Source organism: Lampetra fluviatilis, chromosome 51 (assembly GCF_964198595.1).
Source record: "Lampetra fluviatilis chromosome 51, kcLamFluv1.1, whole genome shotgun sequence".
NCBI lineage: Eukaryota > Metazoa > Chordata > Hyperoartia > Petromyzontiformes > Petromyzontidae > Lampetra > Lampetra fluviatilis.
This window is the reverse complement of record NC_136325.1, coordinates 5,839,198-5,866,899: the sequence shown is the minus strand read 5'-3', so window position 1 is coordinate 5,866,899 and position 27,702 is coordinate 5,839,198. Positions and strand designations below refer to the sequence as shown.

The 27,702-nt window shown below is 50.2% G+C and overlaps 2 protein-coding genes across 2 annotated transcripts; one reads left to right on the top strand and one right to left on the bottom strand.

Annotated features, from left to right (window-relative positions):
• Positions 1–286: 286 nt before the first annotated feature.
• LOC144948834 (uncharacterized) lies at positions 287–18,027 on the bottom strand. Its single transcript, XM_078878485.1, has 8 exons — positions 17,168–18,027; positions 15,548–15,631; positions 13,773–14,030; positions 12,523–13,416; positions 11,002–11,103; positions 9,483–9,647; positions 8,079–8,153; positions 287–6,797 (listed from the first exon to the last, which is right to left on the bottom strand). The coding sequence occupies exons 2-8, from the start codon at positions 15,627–15,629 to the stop codon at positions 5,362–5,364; spliced, it is 3,012 nt and encodes a 1,003-aa protein (XP_078734611.1). The 5' UTR covers positions 15,630–15,631; positions 17,168–18,027; the 3' UTR covers positions 287–5,361.
• Positions 18,028–20,307: 2,280 nt separating this feature from the next.
• SPCS2 (signal peptidase complex subunit 2) lies at positions 20,308–27,475 on the top strand. Its single transcript, XM_078878588.1, has 5 exons — positions 20,308–20,430; positions 23,326–23,409; positions 24,153–24,313; positions 25,307–25,441; positions 26,840–27,475. The coding sequence occupies exons 1-5, from the start codon at positions 20,338–20,340 to the stop codon at positions 27,024–27,026; spliced, it is 660 nt and encodes a 219-aa protein (XP_078734714.1). The 5' UTR covers positions 20,308–20,337; the 3' UTR covers positions 27,027–27,475.
• Positions 27,476–27,702: the final 227 nt, after the last annotated feature.

Below are 27,702 nucleotides of genomic sequence, written 5' to 3'. Positions count from 1 at the left end.
ACCCCCCCCCCCCCCAAATTATTGCAAGCTATATTTTCATGCTTATTGCATAAATTGTGAACATTAGTGTACACACGTGTTACACTGTACATTCATCAAAATTTGATCTTGTACTGGGGGGGGGGGGGGGGGGGGGGTAGGTACTGGACAGAGTGTTCTAGATGTCTTGTGACCCCCCCCCCCCCCAAATTATTGCAAGCTATATTTTCATGCTTATTGCATAAATTGTGAACATTAGTGTACACACGTGTTACACTGTACATTCATCAAAATTTGATCTTGTACTGGGGGGGGGGGGTAGGTACTGGACAGAGTGTTCCAGATGTCTTGTGACCCCCCCCCCCCCAATTAGTGCAAGAAACTATCATTTGAACCTTATGGCGGGACCCCGTGGCTCCGAATAAACGGAAGTCAAAATCGTAATTAATGATTTTTTTGGCGACTCCGTCCCACCGCGCACATAAAACGTCGCGACCCGCCTGGCGCTGATCATTCTGTTGTCACGTCGTGTCCAAGCGCAGCAGCAGCAGCAGCGAGGACGAATTACGCAGAAGAGCTGAACAAGCGAATGCACTCCACACGCTCGGGTATGGGCAGGATCATCATGAGTCTCATCCAAAGCTGCTCAAACTTCCCGCACGACTTAAGTCATTTATTTGTCATCACGGTTTGCGTAATAAAGCGAAACTGCTATACTCGGTTGGGTTTTTTCGGTAAACTCACGTCGGTAAAAATTTAAAATAAATTAAAATAAATTAAATCTTCAGGGAACCTGAAACGTCGTGATTTAATTTATAAAAAAAATTTACCTACGTGACTTTACCGAAAAAAACCAACGAGTATGAATCCTTGCAGTCACGAAGACTTCTAATCTAGAATTAAGTGAAACTGCTCTCTTATCTTCATTATTATTTGTGACCTACCAATGTCTGCAGCCAGGATCGATCGATCGATGACAATCTGATTACCTGCAGATATTTAACAGATGACATGCGTTGCACCGTTTATTCCTCCTGTTTGATTATAACACTGGTCAACACACTTTTCTTGGCATAAGGTATTCCAACGGGTTTAAGATAATTTTGGGGTGCCGATTCCAAATCTGGCATCAGTTTTTGTCTATCACATAAGGTTTTTGAGATATCAAATATTGCATTTTCAATAAAAACTGCAGAAGAAAAATATTAAATAAATGTGGATATCTACATAAAATTATATTATAAACGCACTATCCTAAAAATACAGCACCATATTTTAACACTAAAGTAGTCACTGACTCGCAACAACTTGCAATCATAAGTGACAGAGTTAATTTCGGGTAAAATCAATGAAAATGGGGTATGCCGATAGCATAAAAATGAGATGTGATAGAGCAAATCTGAGATCAGATTTGGAATCAGCACCCTGAAATTAGTCTAAAACAGCTGCAAAAGTCCAGGCCAGAAATTTTTTTTTTTGTTGTTGACCAGTGTTATAATACTTCTCTTTTTCGATTTAAAGCTTTCGTGACTGCAGGGATTCATATTCTTGGTTCTTTCGGTAAAGTCACGTAAAAGGGAAATAATAAAATAATAATAATAAAACAAAATTCTCACAACGTTTCGGCCACAACGCAAGCAGCCGTCCTCAGGTGAAGAAACAGAGCTGTCGGAAAGACAGCGTCTTATTTCCCTTCTACGTTACTTTACCGAAAGAACCAAGAATATGAATACTTCTCTTGTCCGTACGCATCTGTGCAGATAGGTTTTTTGTTGTTACGGTTAAGCCATAGTCCCCACACACCGATTGTATCAATGTGGATAATAGGAGCGGCCACCCACTACTCTGTAGAGTAACTTTGGTATAAACGCTTGTGACAATATGAACAGCGCATTGAAAACGCGTACTATTTCATGTACCGTTTGCAAAGTGTGTCCACAATTCCACACACTGAGAAACACGATGATTGACAGAGGGGTGTAAATTATTTTTTCGATAGTGTATTTAAATAGAGGTACTGCAGGTAAGTAGTTTTTAGTTTTAAAGGCATCGTTTAACAAGACAACACTTGCCTTCAAACCCATTGGTGAAAAAGAGAACAGTTTTTGTTTATATTCTTGGTTCTTTACCGAAAGAACCAAGAATATGAATCCCTGCAGTCACGAAAGCTTTAAATCAAAGTTTTTGTTTACATTATAATATAATGTTTACATTGTAATGTAATGTTTACATTATAATGTTTACATTGTAATGTAATGTTCACATTATAATTTAATGTTTACATAATGTAATGTTTCCATTATAATGTAATGTTTACATTGTAATGTAATGTTTACATTATAATGTAATGTTTACATTATAATATAATGTTCCCATTATAATGTAATGTTTACATAATGTAATGTTTACATTGTAATGTAATGTTTACATTGTAATGTAATGTTTACATTGTAATGTAATGTTTATGCGAGAGCCGGGGGCTTATGGGACCCCGGGGTCCAACCATCAGATTAATTTCATGAATTGTTAACTTTAATGTACACACGTGTAACAACACTGCACATTAATTCAAATGTGATACATTGAACTCAGGTGGGAGGTGATATTGGACACAGTGGTCCGGATGTCTTGTGACCCCCAATTAGTGCAAGCTGTCATTGTGTGAATTGTCAACATTAATGTACACACGTGTAACACTGTCAATTCATTCAAATGTGATAGCTTGTACTATGAAGGGGGGGGGGGGGCGGGGGGTACAGGACAGAGTAGTCCAGTTGACCCCTAATATTTTTTATTAAAAATATTCAGGTTAAGAGAATTGGGGGGGGGGGGGGGGCACAAGACATCTGGACCACCTTTTGCTGTATAGGCAACGTATCCAACACAAGTTTACAAGCATGATGGACAATGTCAGTGTGGAAACACAACCATGGACTTTTCAACCCACTCCATCGTAACCACTCTCTGCCCACTATTCGTGTGCTATTTAGGGCCATTTCCCAAAGACACCTCTTATATATTTAACCTTTTAAGGCCGCACAAAGTGTTATGGATGAACGTGTTGGGTTGTTTTTAAATCCTTTATATTAAGTTCACTTGCTTGCGCGCTTACGACCGTGCAAATCTTTCGGTCGTTTTTTTACCCACTTCCCGTGATCCAATCGAGCTGAAATTTTGCACACAGACTCGTTGTGCGTGACAATTAATTTTCGTGAAAATTTGTTTAAATTTTTTTACACTTTTTAGGAAAAAAAATGTATATGTAATTACCAATTGCTTAATGGTGGCAGGCAATCATCTGACCCATAGGTGGCAGCCATCTCAAGCCAGAGGACGAGATGACTCTAGCCGCCACGCATATAAAGGATTTATAGTGAAAAACTTTGTTTTTACGGGTTAATTTTTTAAATGTTATTATAATGGCTGCTTGGCGATTTGATTCTGTTCCTTGGCAATCGCCGCTTGCGGTCATCCTTGCAGTGGCGGCCTTCAGATGCGCATCTGCGGCCTGTCTTGAACGCTGTTCCTTCCAATATCACTGGTCAACACACTTTTTCTGGCATAAGGTATTCCAACGGTTGTAATGTAATTTTGGGGTGCCGATTCCAAATCTGGCATCAGTTTTTGTCTATCACATCAGGTTTTATGAGATATCAAATATTGCATTTTCAATAAAAACTGCGGAAGAAAAATATTAAATAAATGTGGATATCTACATAAAACTATATTGTAAACATACTATCCTAAAAATACAGCACCATATTTTAACACTAAAGCAGTCACTGACTCGCAACAACTTGCAATCATAAGTGACAGAGTTAATTTCGGGTAAATCAATGAAAATGGGGTATGCCGATAGCATAAAAATTAGATGTGATAGAGCAAATCTGAGATCAGATTTGGAATCAGCACCCTAAAACAGCTGCAAAAGTCCAGGCCAGAAAAAATGTTTTTTTTGTTGACCAGTGTATTAGGAAACCACTAGGAGTTATGGACTTTTAAATATACAGTAAAACATTGGATTGCGAGTAACTTGGTCTGCGAGTGTTTTGCAAGACGAGCAATTTTTTTAAATAAATATTAATTTGATAAACGAGCGAGGTCTTGCAATACGAGTAGCACGTGTGTACGCTTTGTCTGCCGAGCGTCACGTGATCACAACTGATGTACGACGAGTGCTTTGGATGACAAACACGTTTCCAGAACGAATTATGCTCGCAATCCAAGGTTTTACTGTATGTTGAAAAAACTAATTTCTTTATAACTGCAGTTTGTGTTTAGTTTGTCGTCGTCCCCCCGCACCCCTCAGATTAGCAACAACAATAATTAGTTAACAAAAAATCTCAACACATTCGCCACTCTCTGGCCGATTCACCTGCTCTGAAAAAGTATAATTTAATCTAACATCACATATATTTACAGTATTTATATTCCTCTTAAGGCTGTTTTTTTAGTTGTGCTTGTGCACCACAGCTAATGCAGTAATCGCCAAATAATCGACCAAAATGTAGTAATATAGGTCAGCGACAATATACGATTTTGCAAGCAACTAAATAAGTACGTGTCAAATACAGGCAATATAAATGAGTGCACCGTGGATGAACAGTAACACCCCGGTTTAAGTCGGAGATGTGTTCCTGAAAGTTGCGACGGATAAGGAGACAGGACGGACGATGCTGTCAGCGACGTGAGTGTGGGCTTGAGGCCACGTAAATCAGGTGGCGGTGTTAATCAAGTATTTGCGACTTTAAATGGGGAAGACGTAAATCGGGGCATTACTGTGAACGTTAAGCCAATCGTACACAAGCTTTTACATCATTGGAACCTCATTTGCCAGTAAAAAAATATGATAATTGGTTTTTTACCCTTTTATCTGGCAACAAAACTGACACCTGCGCCTTTTGGCGTCATCTGGTCCAACACCATTTGAGACTAGGCTCTAAGGAAAGCTGTCTCGGGTGTGGACCAATCAACTTCAAGGACAGTGCATACATTATCAGAGTTATGTTTTTTGTTTGCATTATGACCGCAGGTATTGTGGTCAATGCAAACATGACTCCTTGTAAAAAAGGTGTCAGTTTTGTTGCCAAATAAAAGGGTAAAAAAACAATTATCGTACACAAGCTACTGACTGAACTTCATTAGCATCATTGATCAGCAGGTGCCACCCAGCCGCTAGACACAGCAACCACGTTACATTCACACGGTGAGCGGGAACCTGTAAAGGCCGGCACACGGCTCACGGCGGAGTGGGTGGGCCAGCACCACGCCCGGCCACCCTCGACTCCACGGTGGCGATCTTGACACATCGCGACCTCGGGGAAGCCCAGGACCAATGCAGATAATCGTCACCGGTGTTGGCCGTGAGCGGAAATCTCCGAGCTACGACGGCTGGACGCCGACCGCCTCCCCCGCGTGCTTCTTCTGGTGGCGTACGAGGTGGTGCTTGACGCGGAACGGCGTCCCGCAGACGTGGCACGGGTAGGGCTTCTCGCCCGTGTGGATGCGGCGGTGCGTGCCGAGCTCCGAGGGCCGCGCGAACGCCTTGCCGCACTCGACGCAAGCGTAGGGTCTCTCGCCCGTGTGGCAGCGCCGGTGCATGACGAGCCAGGAGCGGCGCGCAAACCCGCGGGCGCACACCTCGCACGCGTACGGACGCTCGCCCGTGTGGCTGCGCGCGTGCGTCGCCAGGAAGCCGGCGCGAGCGAAGCTCTTGCCGCAACGCTCGCACACGTAGGGGCGCTCGCCCGTGTGGCGGCGCCGGTGCAGCGTCAGGTTGGAGGAGTGGGCGAAGCGCCGGCCGCACTCCTCGCACACGTACGGACGCTCGCCCGTGTGGACGCGCCGGTGCGCGGCCAAGTGCGCCCGCTGCCCGAACGCCTTGCCGCACTCGGAGCAGGCGTGCGGCCGCTCGCCGGCGTGCACCAGCTTGTGCGCCTGCAGGTTGCAGCGCAGCGAGAACGTCTTGCCGCACTCGTCGCACATGAAGGGCCGCTCGCCCGTGTGCGAGCGGCGGTGGCGGTTGAGCACGGAGGCCTGCGCGAAGGCTTTGCCGCACTGCTCGCACGCGAACGGACGCTCGCCGCTGTGCGTGCGCTCGTGCTTGCGCAGGTCGTGGCGCCGCGAGTAGCGCTTCCCGCAGACGCCGCACGCCAGTCCCGCCGAGACGCCCCTCTTGCGGCGGCCGGGCCTGTGAGGGGGCCTCTCCATCACGTCCGTCGCGCTGTCGACCTCGCGATCCTCGACGGCTGCCCCCCCCCCTCTCGGACGCGTCTCGCGCCGCTCCCCTTCCCCCTCCTCCTTCTCACCCTCCTCCCCTTTCTTATCCTCCTGCCGCTGCTCCTCCGTGGCACCCATGATGACGATCACCACGGCCGCGTCGTCCTTGTCTTGGCCCCACACGCTGGCGGCCGCCGCGTTGTGATACACGGACACGTCCTCCTGCACGCCGCACGTGCTCGAGGCTTCCGTGACGAGCTCGTGATGTCCGTGCTCCGTGCGCTGTTCGTGCTGCTCCTGCTGATCGTACTGCTCATGCTGCGTGTGCTGTCCGTGATGCTCCTGCTGCTCGTGTTCCATGTGCTGTCCGTGATGCTCCTGCTGCTCGTGATACTCATGCTGCGTGTGCTGCTGTCCGTGCTGCTCCTGCTGCCCGTGCTCCGTGTGCTGCTCGTACTGCTGGTACTGCTCATCCTCCGTGACCTGTCCGTGCTGCTCCTGCTGCTCGTGATACTCATGCTGCGTGTGCTGCTCACGCTCAGCTGCGACCTCGGGGCAGGACTCCGCACCTGGTTCTGTCAGAGACGCCCCCCCTTCATCTGCGAGCGAGGGTCCAAAACGTACGTGAAAAATAAAGCCCTTCCCAAAATGAGACATAAGCACACACGCCTCTATGGTAAACAAATTATAAACTAAAAGCGTTTTTTTATTTTACCAGGTAAGGCCCACTGAGCTATAGATCTTTTTTTCAGAAGTGACCTGGCCACAGATGATAGCTCAACCGAGTGGCTTATCATGTGGACATTTATAGCAACCAAATACTCTAAACGCATGTTTCTAAATATGGAGGGAACATCCGGAAGACCCGGAGAAAAATCCACGCGACCAGAGTGAGAGACATGAAATCTCCAAATACAGTAGAACCTCGGAGATCGAACGCACCAGAACTCGAACAAATCGGTATTCGAACGACATTTCCGAACATTTTTTGCCCCGGAAACCGAACGAAATTCGGAGGTCGAACGGCCAATCGTGACTTGAAAAAACCTGTACGGCTGAGACGCGTATGGCCAGCGTGCATGACGCTTGCCCAGACAAAGCGGACTCCCCTTCCAAACAATAACACCACCACCTCCTCCTCCTCACCACCTTCCACTCAAGCCATCAACTCTCCTTACTACATTTATTTCATTTATTCCATTTATGTATTGTGTTTCTTGTTTTTTTGTATGATTTTATGCATCTAATTACTGCAAACTTCGTGTAAAAATGCTTTATAATGAGAGATTTCCTTGTGTCTGGAACCAATTAATGTCATTTACATTCATTCTTATGGGCAAAATTAATTCGGTGTTCGAACAAATCGGTGTTCGAATGGCCTTCTGGAACGAATTAAGTTCGATCTCCGGGGTACCACTGTATACAGAAGGTGTCAGGTTCGAGATCGAACCCACGATCTCCTGCATACCAGGCGAGGTAGTTAGCGTCTCTCCATCGTGGTGATGCTACTGCATTGGCGGCGATGCCTAATCGCAGTTAACAAACGTCAATAACACTGCCCTTAAAAGTCAAAATATTTAACAAGCGACGTTTCGGGTACTGATCCGTCTTCATAGCCCATGAGTCGACTTAGGGGGAGGCCCATGTGCTATGAAGAAGGCCCGATGCCTGAAACGTTGCCTTTTTTGTACACATACAAAGATCCCCCCTGTAGACTTTACAGACTTCTGGGGCAAGTGCTGTTAGTGAATACCAATGAAGGCCGGCACACGAGGTGGGTGGTGGCCACCACCACGCCCGGCCGTCTTTGTCTCCCCAACGTTGACGTTTTTACACAAACATACAACGACCACCACACAGACGCCACCGCACAATCTCACCTGGCTGTACTGGGGTCACAGAAGCAATATGAATAATCACTTGCGTGCATTCGTTTGCAGGGTCACAATCTTCGTCTGCAAAACAAACAAAAAAGGCACGAATAATGCCGTTATCAAAATAACATCTTGCGCTGAGCATTTTCCAAACAAGACGCTTTCTATGAGACCTCCTTTACCAGTGGCAAAATATAGTAGTAGGTTTTTACCCTTTAAACCTACTACTATATTTTGTCACTGGTAAAGGAGATGTCTCATAGTGTAAATGCTTACCCCGAGCTCTCAATACTCTGATAGTGCGCTGTCTTTGAGTCGTACGCCTTTTGGTGTCATCTGGTCCAACACCAATGGAGACTAGGCTCTAAGGAAAGCTGTCTCGGGTGTGGACCAATCAACTTCAAGGATAGTGCATATCATTATCAGAGTTGTTTCTTTTTGTTTGCATTTTGACTGCTTGTGTTGTGGTTATTGCAAACATGATGCCTTGTATAAAGGTGTCAGTTTTGTACCAGTTGAAAGGGTAAAAACCTACTACTATAAGACGCTTTCTACCGCGCGTTTCTTGATCAATGTAGTTATCGGGATCAATCCGCTGGCGTCTTGAACCACCTAAGGGCCAGTGAATGTCTCTCAACCATGCAGGGTGCTAGCGCTGAATCCTATTCATCATCTGCCATGGTCTACCCTCTGCTGGACGAAGCCCTTCCCCAAGCAGTCGCCATCTCGCTCCGATTCAGATGATCGTCGCTGATGTTGACTGTGAGCGGGAATAAAACTGGTGGCCAGGTTCGGGGAAGCGCAGTGCGCTACCCACGATACCACTGCTCCCCACTCGCCTTACGCAAACAACGATCGCTCGAAGAGCATTTAACAGAATGTTGGGTTCAAGTCCTGCTCGAAGGCAACGATGAAGGCCGGCACGGTACACGAAGCACCGTGCCCGACGCCCTTTGTCTCCCCAGTGCTAATGTTTATGCACCGCCTTCAGATAGACATTTCAGGTTGAGTTTCAAACAATGAAACTATTTTTATTTTACCAGCGATTAGCTAATTTTTTAGAAGCGACCTGACCACAAATGATAGCTCAACCAAGTGGCTTACTGCGTGGAAATTTATAGCGAGCAAATACTGTAAACGCACATTGATGCTAAATGTGGAGGGAAAAACCGGAGGACCCGGAGAAAAATCCACGTGACCACGGGGAGAGAGACGCACAAACTAAAAATATACAACAGGTGTCAGGGTCGGATTCGAACCCATGACCTCCTGTATACCAGGCGAGGTCATCAAATGTCGCCACCATGGCGCCCAACATCTAGACGAGGCTTCGGACAGGTTCAGGATAAGCATCAAACGGTGTTGGCGGCCGTGACCGAAGTCGGGTCGCCATCCCCCGTGCCCCCTCACCGTCGTAGCTGTCTCCACGGTCCAGCACCTCGCGAAGCACGCGGCTCAGGTCGGCCTCGTGTAGCTCGCTCGGCTCCACGGCGACGAACTTGATGGACGGTGGTGGCAGTGGCGGTGGTGGCGATAGCGGCGGCAGCGGCGCGTTAGTCGCTCCGGGTCCCAGGCCTGGGCAGCGAGCGTGGGGGGATCGGGCGGATGCGTCAATTCAACCGTCGGTGGGTATTTTCGCGAGCAGTGAAATCAAACCGAATCGTCGTCGCATCACTCCGTTCGTCGGAGCCTCCCGCCGGCTGCAATTCAAATCCCAGATCGACTCCAAACTTAGTACAGTAAAACCTTGGATTGCGAGTAACTTGGTCTGCGAGTGTTTTGCAAGACGAGCAAAATTTTTCAATACATTTTAACTTTATAAACGAGCGAGGTCTTGCAACACGAGTAGTACGTGTACACGCTTTGTCTGCCGAGCGTCACGTGATCACAACTGAGCCGATGGTTCTTCTCTCTCTCTCTCTCTTGCTGCGGGATTGTGGGTAATCGTCTTCCATGCTCAGTCTCAGTCGGCGTGCCTCACTCGTATAGTCAACATCCGTGCGAGCATATACCGTTTACTATAGTGTTGTGACCACGTGTGTGTGCGTAAAGTGTCATTGGATAGGTTCCTTGTTAAAGTCGCACAAGAAGAAAAAGATTCCAGTGAGCCAACAGATGGCAGTGATTCCGTTAGTGATGGTGAAAGTCGTCCTACACAATAACCCTCCTCCTCTCCTCTCTTCTCTCTCGTCTTCCTCACACCAGCCACGATTCAATTTAATGAATAATTGTGATTACTTTATATTACATTTTAAATAATAAAAATATAAAAAGGTATTTTGTATCAATCATTTTTTTAAAAATATTTTTGGGTTGTGGAACGAATCATCCGAGTTTCCATGATTTCTTATGGGGAAATTCGCTTTGATATACGAATGCTTTGGATTACAAACACGTTTCCGGAACGAATTATGCTCGCAATCGGCCTCGGTCGTCCTCGCAGCAGTAGCCGTGGCGGCTTTTAGCTGGTCGTCAAACGAAGACAGATCACCGCATCGAGCGCTATCAGGTGCGCTTCTGCGGCCGTCTGGAACACTCTTCTATTCGATGTTAGGAAGGCACTGGAGTTATGCAATTTTAAATCTCGATTTAAAACTCATTTCTTTACGACTGCTTTTTGTGTTTAGGTTGTTGTCCTTCCCCCGCACACTCCGATTAGCACTGTTGGTTACAATCTTGTTGAACTTTGTAGTTTGCTCTTCAACACACCGGTGGCGCTGCTAAAGCAGTAATAAACAGGTTTATTCAGGTGACTTGATTAATCGGCTGTGTTGGGTGGAGGAGGGTTTACAACACACATTTTACTTTTGTGATCCGACCCAAATTTTTGCTTTTCCATACATCTGTCTTTCCATATATCGCCACAACCGCCGCCACCACCACCGCCAACACAGCCTCTCGTGGCAGAGGCCTACACAGCGCGACTCACCCTGCATGACGCCCTGGCACGTGACAAGGTGGGAAGAGGTGGCCACCTCGACTGTCCACGGCGCCAGCACCTCCAGGCCGCACGAGAGGGGGGCCTCCTCCACTGCGGAGATGAGACAATCCCGGCAGGGATAAGACCCGACTAGCCATCGCCCGTGGCACGAAGGGTAACTCATCAGCCATCGCCGAATCGATCGACCCTCATCACCTTACCATTAGTACGGTTAGCTACGTACGGTGCGAAAGAAGTTCTACATACAGCGAGGACGAAGTGAGCAGGGACCAACGTGAAAAGGACGTCATCCTTTTCACGTTGGTCTCTGCTCACTTCACACATCGCACTACGTTCCATTCACCAAAGGCCTGGGTCAACAGGTCAACAGGTCAACAGGTCAATGCCATCGGTGCCACTGCACTTCGTCAGTTTCCTTCAAGCCGTTATATCCGGCGGTTCTGTCCACGGTCGACACCTGACCTCCGTGGTTCATTCTTACAGATTCACCACCACAACCGCCACCACTTGAGGTCTTCCCTTCAGTCTGGGCAAACTGCCCTCCATCCTACACATATCGACACCTCGCCTACTTATCCAATTACATCGACGACAATGAACAGAAACTTAAGATCTCTGCCCCCCATAGCAACACGGGCACTATTCCTTTCTCAAACACCTGGCAAGTAAACACTTAAGTTGACCTCTCTACTTGTCTTAAGTAAAAACTATTAAACTATTTGTATTTTACGAGGTGAGGTCCACTGAGCTACGTAGCTATTTTTCAGAAGCGACCTGGCCACAAATGACAGCCCAACGAAGTGGCTTATCGCGTGGAAATTTAAAGGAGCCAAATACTCTAAACGCATGTTTCTAAATGTGGAGGGAAAAGCCGGAGGATCCGGAGAAAAATACATACGAGCACTGGGAGAGAGACACGCAAACTCCAAATATACAGCAGGCGTCAGGGTCGGGATCGAACCCACGACCTCCTATAGACCAGGTGAGGGAGTTAACATCTCGCCGCGGTGGCGATATATTAAGTGGCTCGTGTAGCGTTTGCCACAGACAGATTAAACTCAACACAGTGGGGGGACAGGCCGGATAGTGGCGGTGATCAAAATAAAAGCACGGCGCGGCGGCCGGAGACCGACAGCCGCACAGGGGCGGGAGCGAGCGCCAGAGGTCGCAACCGGGTACCCGATACCCGTACCCTACCCTGGTGCGGCCGGGTACGGGTAGGCCGTGAGTCACTGGTGAGTCACCGTTTGTCACTCATTTCCCAACGTCTTGTCTCTTCTCACGATTCAAGTTCCTAGAATCAACCCACCCGCGCCTGCAACATGGCTTCATCCCAGAGGTCGCAATCGGGTACCCGATACCCTACACGATACCCGGCCGGGTACGGGTAGCCGGGTATCGGGTAGGGTACGGGTACCCGTTTGCGACCCTGGTGCGGCCGGGTACGGGTAAGGAATCAAAACCCGTTTGCGACCTCTGGCGAGCGCGCGGCCTCCGCGGCCCACCCACCCTCGTCGGCGCAGGCCCCGTGCTGCCGCTGGTGGCGCGCCATCATCTGCTTGGTGCGGAAGGCCTTGCCGCACAGCTCGCACACGAAGGGCCGCTCGCCCGTGTGCACGCTGCGGTGCTGCGCGATGGCCCAGGCGCGCGAGAACCCGCGGCCGCACACCTCGCAGCGGAAGGGCCGCTCCCCGGTGTGGCAGGCGCGGTGCTGCGCCAGCCACGCGGCGCACGCGAAGCCGCGGCCGCAGCGCTCGCAAGCGTACGGCCGCTCGCCCGTGTGAGCGCGCCGGTGCACCGCCAGGTTGGCCGAGTGGGCGAACGCGCGTCCGCAACGCTCGCACACGAAGTCGCGGGCGCCCGCGTGCTTCCTGGCGTGCACGGCGAGGTAGCGCGCCTGGGCGAACGCCTTGCCGCACTCGGCGCAAGCGTGCGGCCGCTCGCCGGCGTGCACCAACTTGTGCGCCTGCAGGTTGCAGCGCAGCGAGAACGTCTTGCCGCACTCGTCGCACATGAAGGGCCGCTCGCCCGTGTGCGAGCGGCGGTGGCGGTTGAGCACGGAGGCCTGCGCGAAGGCTTTGCCGCACTGCTCGCAGGCGAACGGACGCTCGCCGCTGTGCGTGCGCTCGTGCTTGCGCAGGTCGTGGCGGCCGCTGAACATCTTGGCGCAGACGCCGCACGCCGCCGGCTTGGGGTCGAGGCGCGGGCGCCCGCGGGGGCGGGGGAGGCGCGGGGGCAGCGTCGGGCTGCCCTGCCCCGTCTCGTCGCTCGCGACGTCCGTCGGCGGGGTCGGCGTCTCCACTGTGACCGCTTCTCCCGCTTCACGGCTACTAAGCGTGCTCCTCCTCGTCCTCGGGGGCTCCCTCACCTCACCTGCGCGTCCCTCCGCCGCGTCTCTGCCTTCTGCACTCACGAGTGGACATGCGCGGTGGTCAAGTGACCCAATTCATAGAGCTCCTTAAAAAACTAAAAAAACAGACCTCTTAGCTTGGAGATGTCAAGCAGCCTGAATATTACCAAGCACTCTGACGTCTTCACGATCACTAGAATGTCTAGGCAGTCTGACACACGTTTCAAGCATTGTTAATAACAGCGATGAAAAAAATACTTTATAGTTACAATCAAGCCCACCATTCCAGGCGGCTGGGAATTAATCTCCTAAGGAAGCCGGCAGCACGTGGAGCGAAACTAGGGACGTCGCGTTTGCAGCAACCCCCGCCCCCCCCCCCCGCCCCGAGCAAAACGTTTCATCTCCTCACCGCCTGTGCCATCGGGAGGCTGTGGTCCATCCCCAGCGGCGCTCGGTCCAGCGACGCTCGCTCCCCGTCTGCGTCTCTGCGTCCCCCGTGGACTGTCCCAACCGGGGTCCCGTCCCCCGCGCCCCCGACAACCTGGGCCCCTCGCATCCCCGGCTCCCCCGGGCCGCTCAACGGCCACGTCGTCGTCCGTGGCGCCCAGCAGAGGCGACGCGGGAGACTCGAAGTCAGCGGCCGCCCCGAGGGCTCCCGTGTCTCGCCCTGCGTGCAGCCGATTAAGACGCAGATCCCCCGTGTAGGCCTCGGCAAGGTAAGGTAAAAGTGTAAAAACAACGAGGCTACCTTTACCCTACCTTTTACCTTACCACAATACAATCACTCTACCCTACCTTTTACCCTTTAGCAGGTAAGGTAAAAGGTAAAAAGCAACGAGCCTACCTTTTACCCTACCCTTTACCCTTACCCCTTGGCATGTCGACACCTTTACCCTTTTACCCGGTAAAAAGGGTACAATTACCTTACCTTGCCGAGGCCTACTCCCGTGTAGGTGGCAGGGCGTGGCGGTCCCCCGTTCACCGCCGAATCTCAGAACACGTTAATTTTATTTATAGAGGCGTAACGCTGCTGCTTTTAAAGACATTGCACTCACCGCAGGGGACTGTAACGACACGACCGCACTCTATGATAGCCGGCGCCAAACTGAACCAGCCGCCCTCCCGCATGGCCTCTTCTGATTCCGTTCCGATGACGGAAAAGGTTGAACAGACCGTCAGGGCAAATTCTCTTCTCCATTAACTATTAATAGCGGCATGACACGCGAGGGGATGGCGGGGTCACAGCACCATGCCTGGCCGCCTTCGTCTCCCCAATGCTAATGTTTACACACCGCAGCAGGCGATTGTTTAAGGCTGAGTCGACCTAGAGGAGGCCCAGGACCGGTTAAAATATTCGTTGTCGCGCAGTGCACAAACCACTACAATAACACTCCCCCCCCCCCAATTAAATACACACATGCGCAACAACAGGCATAAACTTTTCCCAGGGTGCATCACTGATCCTAGAGACTATTTTCAAATGTCGTAAAAAATGGACATAGGCACACCCCATGGGAGCAAGAACTGAGCTAAGATCAGATGTAGTGTTGTTATAAACGAAGGTGTGTGCTTTTATCAGAAGTTACCATTTGCCTTCACCCTCTCCTACCAGTGAAATACAAGCATGCTTGCTGCTATCGGGTTGTGACTATGTACCGCTTTTACTGAATAAACACTTCTGTGTAACTGGTTCAAAGTAAAATGACATTTACAACCATCAGTCTATGGGCCTCCCAGGCCAATATTTCCCACGGGCACGTGTTCTCCATCTCAGAGACTAATCGTCATAGTGTAGCCCGCTATATGTATGCCGCTGTACTATCTAAACGGCTGACTCAGGCCCTGTTTCTGCGCTGTACGAACGCTGGAACCATCAGCAGCAGCTGTAATACTGGGTAGAGAGGGGAGGGTGCGGAGGGGCTGGGTGGGGAGGGAGGGACTGGGTGGGGAGGGGAGGGTGGGGAGGGTGGGGCTGGGTGGGGCTGGGTGGGGAGGGGCTGGTCACCCCGTGGTGCCCTTATAAAACTCAACGTTTAACCTACTCACGCCGGCTTGTGCCCGCCCTCACAGTCGGGCATATTTGCGAAATACACCACGCCGCCGTTGACCCTGGCCATTGACCGAGCAACCCAACGTTCCTACCAGCTCCCTCCGCAGGAATGTGTTCGAGTTCTCTGAGGTCACCTTCACTGTGGTCGGAGATCCGGTGTGCAGATTTGGCACCGAGCTGCTCCTCTTCCCTGGATGAGTTTGCATTTACATCCATGCCTGGCGGTGTGAGAGGGACAGAGCATTCAATGCTATACGAATTACATGGTGGTGCACAAGAACAAATATCATGAGAAAAAAACAACACGTGTCAATAACACTTTTGCCTCAAAATAAAAAATATTTGTAACAGGTGACGTTTCAGGCAATTGCACAAAGTATTTGATGTGTTGTGAAAAAATGGCCATGGCCTGAAACGTCACCAATTAGATTTTTAATTTTATGTTGACGCACGTTTTGAGTTTCAGTCCAGACCGCTTTACAGTTTGTTCAATTCATCAATTATAACCCAAATTTTCAATACGATACGAAGCATACGCGTTCCGTGCAGAGGTCATTTCTGTGTGATCTCATCTGCTGATGACCGTGTGACCTGATGAGGCCAAGAGATTCATTCAGTCGACAGGATTATCTTGAATCTGTAGAATCCGATGGTTAGAGATCATTAAAAGTGTCTGGGTTAAGGCTAGGATAGAGACAAAGTTAATTCTATAGGTAAAATGGTAGTGCCATTTTCTCGGCTATAGTTAATGCAGGAGTCAGGATGTTGTTAGATGAATGGTCAAAGTTAATCAGGTCACGATTAAAGATATATTCAGCACTTGAGATAATGCCATTGTCAGGGTTAGGGCTAGGGCTAATCCAGGGGTCATAGTCTTAGGGTTTGAACCAGGGTCAGAGAGAGGTGGAATGCTTGGGTGAGAGCTAAGATCATGGTTATCGTCAGGGACAGGGTTACAGCCAAGGTGTGGGTAAAATACTCCGGTCAGAGTCAACGCAAGAGTCGGTGTTTGGGGTCAGTGTGGGAGGTCAGGTCAGAGATAATGCAAGGGTCAGAGCAGGGGTTAGGGTCATTGGAACAGGGATGGTTTGAGGGTGAGGGTTTTGTCTCGGATCAAGTTTAGGATCATGGCTAGAGAAAGGGTCAAAGCTAGGATCAAGACTAGTTTTAGAGTCGGGGCTAGGGTTAGGATCAAGGTTAGGATCGGGGCTAGGGTTACAAACACATTCCTGCGGAGGGAGCTGGTAGGAGCGTTGGGTTGCTCGGTCAATGGCCAGGATCAACGGCGGCGTGGTGTATTCCGCAAATATGCCCGACTGTGAGGGCGGGCACAAGCCGGCGTGAGTAGGTTAAAACGTTGAGTTTTATAAGGGCACCACGGGGTGACCAGCCCCTCCCCACCCAGCCACACCCTCCCCACCCAGCCCTCTCCACCCAGCCACTCTCTCCCCACCCAGCCCCTCTCTCCCCACCCAGCCCCTCCCTGCACTACGGACGGACGGACACAATAATCCCCTGTGGGCTGGTGGAACCAGGTGGTTCCTACCAGTATTAAGGTTAGGATCAGGGCTAGGGTCAGGATAAGGGTTTGGGGTTAGAGTCAGGGATGGAGCTAAGATCACTGCGAGGGTTTAAGATCAGGGCTATGGATAGGATCTTCTTTAGGCCCAGGGTCAGGATCATGGCAGGGGCCAGGATCATGGCAGGGGCCAGGACCAGGGTTCGGGCCAGGGTCCTGGGAACCATAGGATTACCTGAATCTCAAGGCCCAAACCTCCCTCCCCGCGAGGATTTCTCCACGATGCCGACCCGCCCGCCTGCCTCCTCTCTCTCCCCGTGCTCTCGGAGTGAGACGCGTGGAGCCAGGGACACGGGAGGACACAGAGGGACACGGGAGGACACAGAGGGACACGGGAGGACACAGAGGGACACGGGAGAGACACGAGGTCGTGACAGAGGAGACGACTGCTGCCACTCGACTTGCAGGACAGCAACAACTTGAGCGTGCCATAAACCGGCGTGGATCGATTACCGGCTTGGGTCGATTACGTCGGTGTCGATTTGCAAAGTTGCCGATTCCGTTGGCGTCGATTCCGCACGTTCACGCAAACTTCAGGGGTAGTTCATTAACGTGGCCAACGTCATCCATAATATTGAGGTTTTTTGGGGGGTTAGATCGCCTAAATCAGGGGTGTCCAAACCTTTTGCAAAGAGGGCCACATTTGATAAAGTGAAGATGCCCGAGGGCCAATAGTTCCTTTGGACATTGTTTTAACCACAAAAGTTACGTGGAAACACACACTGTTATAAAACAATTTTCATTGTCACAATTACCTTTATTTTCCAAATGACAATGTAACCAAATATAAGCCACTCAGGCAGACGGGAACAACTCTAAAAACGCAATTCTGCCTTTCATTCAGTCAGATAACATTGAACAAACTGTATAGAATACCTTAAATTTCCATGAGATAAATATCTTTGCCTCATGAACATTTTAAACAGGAGTTATAAGTAATGCAAAGTGGTCTGTTATCATTAAACTTTAAAACAAGTGCATTTTGCCCTTGTCTTTTACAAGATCTTTCAGAAAGCAATAGTTTGTGTCACATCTACAGGTACATAACATCAACAGTTATAACCAAATCTTATTCAAGAGTTTAATAAAACAAGTGCCATAAGTCCAAGTGCATTAGTGTGCTTTAGGCTTTTCACTGTTAATAGTGACATGTTACCGTTCAAAACACTCAATTTCAGATTGATCAAGGAACAGATAACTTGCTGACACTAATGAGAAGGGTGATACTGAGATCTACATTTCAGTAAAGAGATCAGGTCTGGCTTGAGGACAGTGGTTGAGATGCGTAAAATGTCACGCAAGTGGGAGTCACTCATCCTTGACCTCAATCGGTTCTTGTTTAAGTTCATGACTGAGAATGTTTGCTCACACAAATATGTGGAGCCGAATAAGCTCAGCATTTTCTTAGCGAATGACCGCATTTCTCTTTTTTGCAGTCGCCATGGCAGAAATGACTCGAAAAGGGTTTGCGGCACGGATGCAGACAGATATAATTAGAATGGTGCTGCCACCGTGTGGTGAAAGGAGGAATTACAACTTTAAAGTTTTATGATTTATAAGACCGAAGCTGCGGGCCGTATGAAATCTGACCGCGGGCCGGACTTTGGACATGCCTGGCCTAAATATATGAATGTGTCGTTAAACCCGCCACCCGACACAGCTAATTTGTAGTAATCTTTGTCACGTAAACAGAACGTGCCAATTCGTTACTAGTCCAGCACCACCGGTGTGTTCTGTTTACGTGACAAACCTTACTAATGGGCTGTGCCGTGTTTAACGACACATTTATATTTACTCGATCTAACCCCAAAAAAACATTATTATGGATTATATTGGTCGCGAAATCCTAAGTGTTTAACGTGTTCTAATAAACACATTCCTGCGGAGGGAGCTGGTAGGAACGTTGGGTTGCTCGGTCAATGGCCAGGGTCAACGGCGGCGTGGTGTATTCCCATAGACTCACATAGAGACCCATAGACTCAGACAGAGACCCATAGACTCACATATAGACTCATAGACTCACACGAAGACCCATAGACTCACACAGAGACCCATAGACTCACACAGAGACCCATAGACTCACACAGAGACCCATATAATCACATAGACCCATAGACTCACACGAAGACCCATAGACTCACACGAAGACCCATAGGCTCACACAGAGACCCATAGACTCACACGTAGACCCAGAGACTCACATAGAGACCCATAGACTCACACATAGACCCATAGACTCACACGGAGACCCATAGACTCACATATAGACTCATAGACTCACACAGAGATTCATATACTCACACAGAGACCCATAGACTTACACGGAGAACCAGACTCACACAGAGACTCATAGACTCACACAGAGACCCATAGACTCACACAGAGACCCATAGACTCACACAGAGACCCATAGACTCACAGTCAAGATTTAAACGAAAATTATTTAATCATCGCGATGTGCAACGCTCATGAAACATCTAATTATGTTATCCTTATTTAAACACTGAGTGGGGGGCAGAGGTCGCAACCGGGTACCCGATACCCGTACCCTACCCGATACCCGGCTGGGTACGGGTGGCCGGGTATCGGGTAGGGTACGGGTACCTGTTTGCGACCTCTGGTGGGTGGGGGATGCGTTCATCATAGAGCCTCTGACTGTCGTGGAGACGCCGAGAGAAATCGATTCAAAACAAATGGGAATAATTGAGAATCGATGTGCGTCACGTGACGACGGTCCTCCGCCCCCACCCTTCTCCGCCCTCGCTCCTCACCGGAACCCCCCTTACCCCTCCTACCCCCACTACCACACGCGCTGCGATTGGTCCGCACACCCCCCCCCCTACAACCGCCACACGCTCTGTGATTGGTCCGCATTCACCATTACCCCGCCCTCCCTCCATCGGTAACCCCCTCAACTCCCCCCCCCCCCGCCACAGCACGCGCCGCGATTGGTCCGGATAGCTCCCCCACCCCCGATTTTTCCGCACAGCCCCCCCCCACTACTGCCACACGCTCCACGATTGGTCCGCATATCTCCCCACCCCTCACCCTTCCCCGCCCCCATTGGTACACCCCTCACCCCTCCCACCCCCCACCGCAACACGCCCCACGATTGGTGCTCCCCCCACCCATCACCCCGCCCTCACATCCCCCCCCCCCCGCAAACCGCACGCGCTGCTATTGGCCAGGCAACAGCCCTCCCCCACTGCCCCCGCTTCCCCCCGCCGCGTGACGTCACCGCGGGCGCGTGGCAGAACAACCACCGCCGCCGCGAGCAACTCATCTCCCCCCCTCCTCTCCTCCCATTGGCTCCGGGGCGCCGGTCACGTGGCGCCGCGTCGACCAATGGGAGACGTGAAAGAGAGACGAGAGATGGCGGCCGCTGGTGGTGGTTCTTCGTCGTCTTCCCGCGGCGCGGCGCGGAATGGGGGCCTCGAGGTGACCGCCGCCTTCCTCCCTCCCTCCCTCCCTCCCTCCCTCTCTCTCTCGCCCCCCTCCACTCCCCTCAGACTCCTCGGCGTGCGAGACGTTCGGTTCACGTGCGAATGCGATCGGTGCCGCCGCCGCCACCGTCTCCGTTGTTGCGCGCTAGTAGTAGGGTGCACCTAGCCTGGCACGCGTGGTGTTTGCATCCAGGCTGGTACGTGAAGTGTGCCGAGCCTGGCACGCGAGGATCAATGTTCCGATTAATCGATTATCTTGTCCAATTTGCGCCGCCTATGATGCGGTCTCGTCGTCCGTGCACTGCCTCGTAATTTATCACTGTTATTAACTCTTTAATATTACAGGACATCGTTTTTTTAATATATACTTTAAATATATACTTTTATATATATACTTGACATTATTCGTCGATAAAGCGCACGCGGGCACGATTAGATACGGTGCGACTTCAACTGATGACTTGATTGATCATGACGCGTCTGCCGATATAATCAGCTGTAGCTATGTTCGATCTACTGCTGGATTAAGCCCTCAAGTCTCCCTCTATCTCAAACCTTTAATGTAAGAACCCCCCCCCAGAAACCGCTTCAAACACTGTAGATCCAACTTTATCACCGCAGAGGCAGATACAATGCGTTATTGTGTGCACCGTCCACTATAACTACGCAAGTCAGTCCGCTTGCCACTGATGGCACTTATTTTAGATTCAAACTCCTGTCATCCTGTCAGATCTTATTCGTTGTTCATCTCTTCACTGGCTTCCTGCCAAGTCTTCAAGCAGCATTGTTAAAAAGAAAAAAACAGGAATCCATCCTGGGTGGCTTTGTGAGCACAATGAGACATATGGTAGCGTTTGATGGGGGGGTCATCGGTGTCTGATAAAATCAAAACTATTTTTTATTTTACCAGGTAAGGCCCACTTAGCTATATATACTGTATAGATATAGATTTTTCAGAAGCGACCTGGCCACAAATAATATCTCAACGAAGTGGCTTATCACGTGGACATTTATAGCAGGCAAATAAACTTTAACAAAAACTTGAGTGGGCATCGAATATGGTTGCTCATTTTTTTTGTTATCCTGACTCGAATGTGCAGCCTTTTGTTATTGTGTGAACATTGGCATGTCACGTTCACGAAATTCGTTCAGCTGGAGATCTCTTCCAGAGACCGGGACCCGACTCTGAACACGACAGAGCGTGCGTCAACGAACTTACCCCGGTGCCATCGGATTCCTCCTCCAGTATAAACACAATATTATCTTTAGATTTAAAGCTTTCGTGACTGCAGGGATTCATCTTCGTGGTTCTTTCGGTAAAGTCACGTAGAATGGAAATAATAAAATAATAAAAAATAATACAAGAATTCTCACGACGTTTCGGCTGCAACGCAAGCAGCCGTCCTCAGGTGGAGAGCAGGTCTGTCGAGAAGACAGAGTCTGAAATGTCGAGTAGACAGAGTCTAAAAGTCTACTCGGCAGACCTGCTCTCCACCTGAGGACGGCTGCTTGCGTTGTGGCCGAAACGTCGTGAGAATTATTTTATTATGTTTTACTATTATTATTTTATTATTTCCATTCTACGTGACTTTACCGAAAGAACCAAGAAGACACAATATTCTCATTCTGAACTTGGGGCGATGTCGGATGGTCAAACGAAACGTTGAAATAACATTTAAGAGCTGGACAATATCAGGTTGGTTGGGAGTTCCTTTGGAAAGCTGTGCTCAATTTATCAAGGGTAACATACAAAACGTGTCCAAAGTAGAATGCGTTTAATCTGTACTGCACCGCTTGGTAACGTGGTTCAGAAAACGCGGTCGCTACCGAAAAATATTGCAACGTGAAAAGCAGACGGAAAAATCATGGAGCGATGCACCCGTGGAATCGCATTTAAAGGAGGAACGCGTGGGTGAGAGACCGTACCACGGGGCAATTGAGACACGTCACGGCGAGAAGGGATGGTGGCAGATGGTCAAGAATAATAACGGCGTGGCAGACGAGAGATGTCGTAATACGGTCGAGCGCGGACGTCAACCACGGCTATGAAATCAACTCAAAAGGCACCTCCGATTAAGAACTGTTGGCTACGTACGGCGCGAAAGAAGTTCAACGTACGAGATCTAGGTCAGCCGCATGCGGCTCTTTTTAAGGACTGCTTCGTGACATCGTTTATTAAGCACCACCCTCTCTAGACGTATTCACATGCATTGCGGTTCTTGAAACTTTTTTTTTACCGAATTCTAAAATAATGGCGGCTTCTTGTTATTTTTGTTGCCAGCCCCTGGTGTAGGTGGATAGTTGCATCCCAGTATCGTGAGCGATCGGTTAGGGGAGGGACGCCTTCATGTAGAACTGCAATTTCCATGGCTGATGATCATAAATAATCGCCTTCCGTGAATTGTCTTCGGTAAATATTGTGAATATTACCTTCGGGATTTTTGTTAACCAGCAGAATTTGTTTGAACACGTGCAAACTCTCGACCGGATTTTACCTCCTGGGTCTCATCAGCAGGCAGGCGTGCCAAGCAAGAACATGCTGCTGCTGCTTTATAAAGTGTTGTTGGAAAGTGCTGTCTTTCTACGCCCATTTAGGGGCCGTTTTTCTCAAAAAAACAACGGAATAATTTGACATCCCTTTGTAAATTCGTGGCTGGATGAAGTCCTGCCCACGCCGTGTTGGTCTGTGGAGTTGTTTGGACATTCTGTACCATACTGGTCAGTGTGGGTTGGTAAAGATGAGAAGGGGGTGGGGTGGAGGCCCAGGACCGGTTCAGATATCACCCGCTTGCCACGAATGTTATCTGCGGCTGGGGCATCTTTGTCTTCGTTATCGGAATTTGGGGGGGGGGGCAAGCTGAGACTGAGCCGCCGTTTTGTTTTCCCGCAGCGGAGGAATGACGACGAGCCGGTGAAGGTGGACAAGTGGGACGGCACGGCGGTGAAAAACGCCTTGGACGACGCCGCTAAGAAGGTGCGTACGTGTGCGTGTATGTTGAACTTAAGTTGGCACAGCAGCGGGTACAGCTGGTGCATCTACCGGTAATCTCAGTCGGCCAACGCATGGCACCTGCCTCTGCCGTGGCCTCCTGTCAGCGAGCCTTCGACACTTCACGTGACCTCGGTGCACCCGGCCTGGCACAGGCGCAGTGGTGACGTCACTGTCACTTAGTGGCGAATGGCGGGTAATGGTATTGATATGTTTAACTTCTTGGAGAATCTTCTTGGTTCTTTCGGTAAAGTCACGTAGAAGGGAAATAATAAAATGATGAAAATAAAACATAATAAAATAATTCTCACGACGTTTCGGCCACAACGCAAGCAGCCGTCCTCAGGTGAAGAACAGGGCTGTCGGAAAGACATCGTCTGAATGAACACCACCAGGCTTGGCAGCATATATTTAAGCTGGGTTGGAGGGGGGAAGGGGCGCCTTGACAAAGGCATTTGCATATCAAGAGGAATTTAGCATATTTAGGGAAATGCAGATATGGGATTAGTCACTACTTGTGTAGGAGGTGGGGGGGGTTTTCAAAGTCATATTATGCCCGTGCATTATGCAGTATGCAGGATTAGCAGCATCAAAGGGAGGGAGTAGGGTTAGCAGTAATAGAGGGAAGGAATTTTAACAGTAAGGAGCTGCAGCAGCTTAACCACCACGTAAAAAAACTAGAGAATGTTGACGCGAGGGGTAATCCATGGGCCGTGTTTCGAGCGCAGGTGCTGTTGGATAACTACGTCTACGAAGAGAACTTCCGCCTCATCGATTGCCGACTGCTCATCTGCACCGTGTCCTGTGGCTTTGCGCTGTTTGCGCTCGCCTGGGACTACCTGCACCCCTTCCCCGAGTCCCGCACCATCCTCGTCTGCTGCGTTGCGTCATATCCCTCGTGCTCGCTCGGGGGGGCGGGGGGGGTGGGGGGTCACCCGTTTTCACCCTTCGGGAAAGCCGGTCCAGCGTCCGGCGCACGTGATTGTAACGTACGAGCACCTGCGTGTCGACAAGTCTTTTTGGGGGGATTGTTTAGCTGTACTTCGCCGCGCTGGTCATTGCGCGTTGGTCAAGGTTGGGTGGCGGCAGCGCAGTATTGGTTTGGACATCAGCCATGGCCAGGGTATCCAACTCAGGCTTGCTGGGTTGAGAGCGCCGTGCTCAGCGCTTGTGATCCTAGCAGACCGTATTCCGGATCCCTGTCACGGATAACATCAGTGGCAGAGCGATTTATTTGAAACGGTCCTGAACATCCCATTTACTGACCTGCACTGACAAGGTGAAATATAGTTGAATGATCTGCAAGGACCTGAATGGCTAGGTAAGGGGTGGGGTAGTTTGGGGGGGTGGGTGGTGTTGGGCTGGGTGGTGTGGGGGGGAGGCGGTGGTGGGTGGTGTTGGGCTGGGTGGTGTGGGGGGGAGGCGGTGGTGGGTGGTGTTGGGCTGGGTGGTGTGGGGGGGAGGCGGTGGTGGGTGGTGTTGGGCTGGGTGGTGTGGGGGGGAGGCGGTGGTGGGTGGTGTTGGGCTGGGTTGTGTAGGGGGGAGGCGGTGGTGGGTGGTGTTGGGCTGGGTTGTGTTGGGGGGAGGCGGTGGTGGGTGGTGTTGGGCTGGGTTGTGTTGGGGGGAGGCGGTGGTGGGTGGTGTTGGGCTGGGTTGTGTTGGGGGGAGGCGGTGGTGGGTGGTGTTGGGCTGGGTGGTGTTGGGCTGGGTTGTGTGGAGGGGTGGTGGGGAGGGGGTGCCGTCTACCATCAGTGGGTTGACGTAAGGGCTGCACTGGTGTACATATGTACGCTGGTTGTGATTGGTTGTCTTTAGAAGTGTGCCGTTTGAACGGCGGCGCGCGCATCTCCCCAGCGTTGCTTTTCCTTGACGGACGCCACACGTACTTCCTGCTCATGGTGTTCCTGACGGTCTACACCTCCTACGTGGAGCAGAACACCTTCCTGGTCGCCAAGGAGAAGGACCGCTCGGGCCTGGACCCCGACAACACGTGGACACTCGCCTCTGGCATCAAACGGTGAGGGGCTACCACCACCACCACCCCCCGGTCTCCCGTCTCGTGATGTCGTGTTTTAAATGTTAACGCCCACGTGGGCGTAAGCTCGCGTGCGCCTGCGCCTAAAGCACGCACCTGTGGTTTTGAGTAAAAGGTGGTGAGCCGTTAACTACCTCGCCTGGTATATAGCAGGTCGTGGTTTCGATCATAGCCCTGACAACTGTATATTAGGCGTTTGCATGTTTTCCTTGTGGTCGCATTGATTTTTCTCCGCGTCTTCCGGTTTTTCTCCTAAGCATTCACAGTCAAAGTGCATTTAGAGTATTTTGTCTGCTATAAATTTCCACACGATGACAAGCGGCTTCATCGAGCCGTCATTCGTGATGGTTAGGTCACTTCTGAAAAAGAGCTGGTAAAATAAAATAAAAAAATTCTAGTTTAAAAGGTAATTACTGGGCCTGTTGGTCCAAACTCCATTGCATTGCCTTTCTTGATCACGTGCTCTGGACCGCCAGCTTATACACTCGATAAACTTCTCACGCCTCCATGAGAAGTATCTCGTGGGCTTATCTACACCCTTCGGGGGAGGGTATTTTGGTTTCGTGCCTCGCCAAACGTCTTAGAAGTGGTGGAAGCCACCCACACTTTGCTTCAACACGTGCGGTGGTACCTGCTGTCAATCTTGTCAATGGGGGGCCAGAGGGACCTAATGTAACCTCTTTGGCACCGCCACACGTAGCCAACCGGGCTAATCGGTTGGCTATGACCTCGCAGCTTTGTTTCAACTGCCGGTTACTTGAGTGTTCTTCACTCCACACTTAGAAACATGCGTCTTGTTGGTTTAGATTACTTGGGTGCTTTCAATTTTCACGTGATAAGCCACTTCGTTGCGGACCATTTGTGGCCAGGTCGCTACTGAAAAAAGCTGTAAAGCTCTGTGTGCCTTACTTACCTGGTAAGATAAAATGAATTCTAGATTTGAAGCTTTCGTGACTGCAAGAATTCATACTCTTAGGTTTTGTCGGTGAAGTCACGTAGGTAGAAATAAAGAATAATATATTATTTTATTTCTATGATTATTTCTATGATTTTTATTAATTATTATTTATTTTTACCTACGTGACTTAAGAGTATAAGATAAAATTAGTTTATTTTTATATATATGTTAAGTGATTTGTTTACCTTTCTCTGTACTTGGCAATGTTGTTTTTGTAATGTAACGTTCTGACCTGCCCCCTTACTGGGCAATCTGTGAAAAAGAGCTTCATACTCATCGGATTCCTCCAGTAGAACTACATATTTTGATCACTTGGCAATCCTCTTAACAGGCCGGAGACTCCCTTATGGGGGTACCGGCTCGCTGGTTCCGTTGTGTTGGTGCCGCGCCGTTCACCTAACGCCGATCGCGCGCGCCCGTAGGTTTGACGACAACTACACCCTCAAGATGACCTTCAGGGACGGCAAGAGCGGTCGGCACCGCGAGAGCGAGTTCACCAAGTCCGTGGCGAACTTCTTCGACGAGAACGGCCTCCTCCTCGTCGACCTCTTTGAGCCGGAGGTGTCCAAGCTGCACGACGGCCTGTCCAGGGGCAAGAAGACGCAGTAACGCGGTGTCACGTGGGGGGGGGGGGGGGGGGTCGTGCGGGGTCACACGCGGGGTCACACGCGGGGTTACGCGCGGTGTCACGCGCGGGGTCACGCGGGGCAGAGAAACAGGAGCGTCGTCAAAAATGTGCTCATTTTGCGATCCAAGTGAGAGGACGGCGTGGACGGCGACGGAAATAAAATCCACAAAACCCAGGACGACGTGAAGTGAAGCTAAACTAAAAAAAATAAAGTTGCTTTTCTTAAAAAGGTGGGCGTTATAATTTTTACGAAGTTTTTTTGTCGTCGTCGTTTTTCTTTTCCGCCTTTGTGCCGCTGCTTAATTTCAATTGTTGCCATTTAAAACGTGAAGCAGTTTTTTCCCCATTCGAAAACCCAGAAAGCGCACCCCCCCCACCACCCACAGGCAGATCCACGCATCGTGTTGAATAAAACAAGTGACATCGATCACCCATCGCCTGACCGTCCTTCCAGGGGCCTGTCCTGCGCAATCGATGCGCAGCTACAATACACGTGACTCACTCACGCTTTGTTTACACGTGCGGTCGTCGGGAGACCGCGCGAACGCCGCCAATCAAACTTCATTTCCACAGGAATGTTGTCATGCAATTTTGGGTCGGTGGGTAGGTGGGATAGACCGTAGCTCTGGATTTGAAGCCAGGATCTTGGTGTCCGCT

What these genes read in the sequence shown, in the direction of transcription:
- LOC144948834 (XM_078878485.1), bottom strand. Translation starts at nt 15,629, where the DNA reads ATGGATGTAAATGCAAACTCATCCAGGGAAGAGGAGCAGCTCGGTGCC. An exon ending in GATCTCCGACCACAGTGAAG is followed by an intron (nt 14,031 to 15,547) that starts GTGACCTCAGAG and finishes GGCTGCACGCAG; the next exon opens with GGCGAGACACGGGAGCCCTC. An exon ending in GCCTCCCGATGGCACAGGCG is followed by an intron (nt 13,417 to 13,772) that starts GTGAGGAGATGA and finishes TCGTGAGTGCAG; the next exon opens with AAGGCAGAGACGCGGCGGAG.
- SPCS2 (XM_078878588.1), top strand. Translation starts at nt 20,338, where the DNA reads ATGGGAGACGTGAAAGAGAGACGAGAGATGGCGGCCGCTGGTGGTGGT. An exon ending in CGCGGAATGGGGGCCTCGAG is followed by an intron (nt 20,431 to 23,325) that starts GTGACCGCCGCC and finishes GTTTTCCCGCAG; the next exon opens with CGGAGGAATGACGACGAGCC. An exon ending in TGGACGACGCCGCTAAGAAG is followed by an intron (nt 23,410 to 24,152) that starts GTGCGTACGTGT and finishes TTTCGAGCGCAG; the next exon opens with GTGCTGTTGGATAACTACGT.